A 1,735-nucleotide genomic window follows, 5' to 3' on the forward strand; every position below is an offset into this window, starting at 1 on the left:
TTTGATTTTTTAATTTTTTTGTTTTTTAATTTTTTTTTTTTTTTTTATGCATCAAATCTTTATGGATCAGCATATTACGAAGTAAAGGTGATATGCTGAGAGAAGAATAAATAATCCAAGGCCAGCAAAAAAAAAAAAAGACGACAGAGGCTTTATAAAACTGCTGGCAAAAAGGAACTAATCTAAGTAGATATTCATACTCTAAATAAATAATGCAAGGTTAGCAAAACAAAAAAAAAATGAGGCTCTATAAAACTGCTGGCAAAAAGGAAATATCCAGTCCTATGTTGGCAGCCTAAAATAAAGTAAATGTTTGTAGGTATTACAGCAACCTCTTTCTCACTGTGTTGTGTGTTTTACCACCATCTCATAATGTCCTTCATCAAGTGGATGAAAAGGCACAGAATCAGGGCCGGATTAGCCCCCCGCGGGGCCCGGGGCAGTTTCAAAGGCGCGGGGCCCCCAGTTTGGGCTGATCGAACTTAAAATTTTGCATTTACGCAATACAATTTTGCAGACGATAAAGGAAACACCCATATTTTTTTCCTCATTTTTCACAAGAAAGTTTCACTGGGTCAAATACCTAATCAAATTGTAAGACGACACAAAAAAATGTAGCATTTCTTCCACAATTTTTTCCATTAAGATTTTCTTCTTCTGCAAACTTCTATTGCAAAAATGCCACTTTCTACTCTTTGCTGTATCCTGATCTTGAGACGAAATATCGTAAACAAAATAGGATATCTACTACACAGTATAATATACTTATATACTTATCTTACGGATACGGAAACTAACGAACTGTACTTGCAAAAATGCTTACGTTTGAAACGAAATTCAACGGAATGCACCATCACTGCCCAGTGGGCTATTGCAAAAGCTGCTTTCGGGACAGCTTAGAGGGCAATGTTAACGTACCTAGCCTATTCCTATGTGTGATACATCAAGGTAGAAACATGATTCGTTCAGAGGAATGCCCAATTAGAGGAACCTTCTAACAAGTTTAGACGAAACTCGTCAATCGGTTGTGGCGTGGTGGTACTTTTCAGCCACAAGGTGTTTGCAATCAACTTGGTGCCATTTACGCAATACAATTTTGCAGACGATAAAGGAAACACCCATATTTTTTTCCCTCATTTTTCACAAGAAAGTTTCACTGGGTCAAATACCTGATCAAATTGTAAGACGACACAAAAGAATGTAGCATTTCTTCCACAATTTTTTCCATTAAGATTTTCTTCTTCTGCAAACTTCTATTGCAAAAATGCCACTTTCTACTCTTTGCGATCAATTCACAACAGTCTCCTTTGCTCCCTAACTCAAATCAATATCATCCTCATCTTCATCCAGTTTGAAACTTTCCACCGTGTCCTGGAAGTTCTCCTCACTCAGCTTCAAATTATTCAGCTCACTCTCCAAATCATCATCAATCAGAGATACACTGGACTTTGTCTTTACACCATCACTGTGAGGTTTGTCTTCAATTTTATCCAATGGAACCTTTGAAAATGACAACAATAAATATGAATAAAAAAGAAATGAATAAAAAAAAAAATAAATCGACCAATGTGTTGGAAAAAAGATTATGTTTAATAGGGGGAACTCTAAAAATGGAGCTTTTATTGTCCCACAATCAAAGACAGAAGGACGGGATAGATGACATTCAGCCCTTCCAAGGACGTTCTTCTTCTTTTTTTTTTTTTTTTTTTTTTTTTTTTTTTTGGAAAATTGCCCC

At 35.9% G+C, this 1,735-nt stretch overlaps 1 protein-coding gene across 1 annotated transcript in view; it reads right to left on the reverse strand.

Annotated features, from left to right (window-relative positions):
• Window positions 1–863: 863 nt before the first annotated feature.
• LOC103512416 (coatomer subunit beta') overlaps window positions 864–1,735 on the reverse strand; it is a 16,166-nt gene continuing 15,294 nt past the window's right edge. Inside the window, exon 10 of the mRNA XM_026825879.1 lies at window positions 864–1,500. Within this exon, the coding sequence (XP_026681680.1) occupies window positions 1,315–1,500 (186 nt within the window). The 3' untranslated portion in view covers window positions 864–1,314. The remainder of the gene's footprint in view (window positions 1,501–1,735) is intronic.

Source organism: Diaphorina citri, unplaced genomic scaffold, assembly GCF_000475195.1.
Source record: "Diaphorina citri unplaced genomic scaffold, Diaci psyllid genome assembly version 1.1 scaffold834, whole genome shotgun sequence".
NCBI lineage: Eukaryota > Metazoa > Arthropoda > Insecta > Hemiptera > Psyllidae > Diaphorina > Diaphorina citri.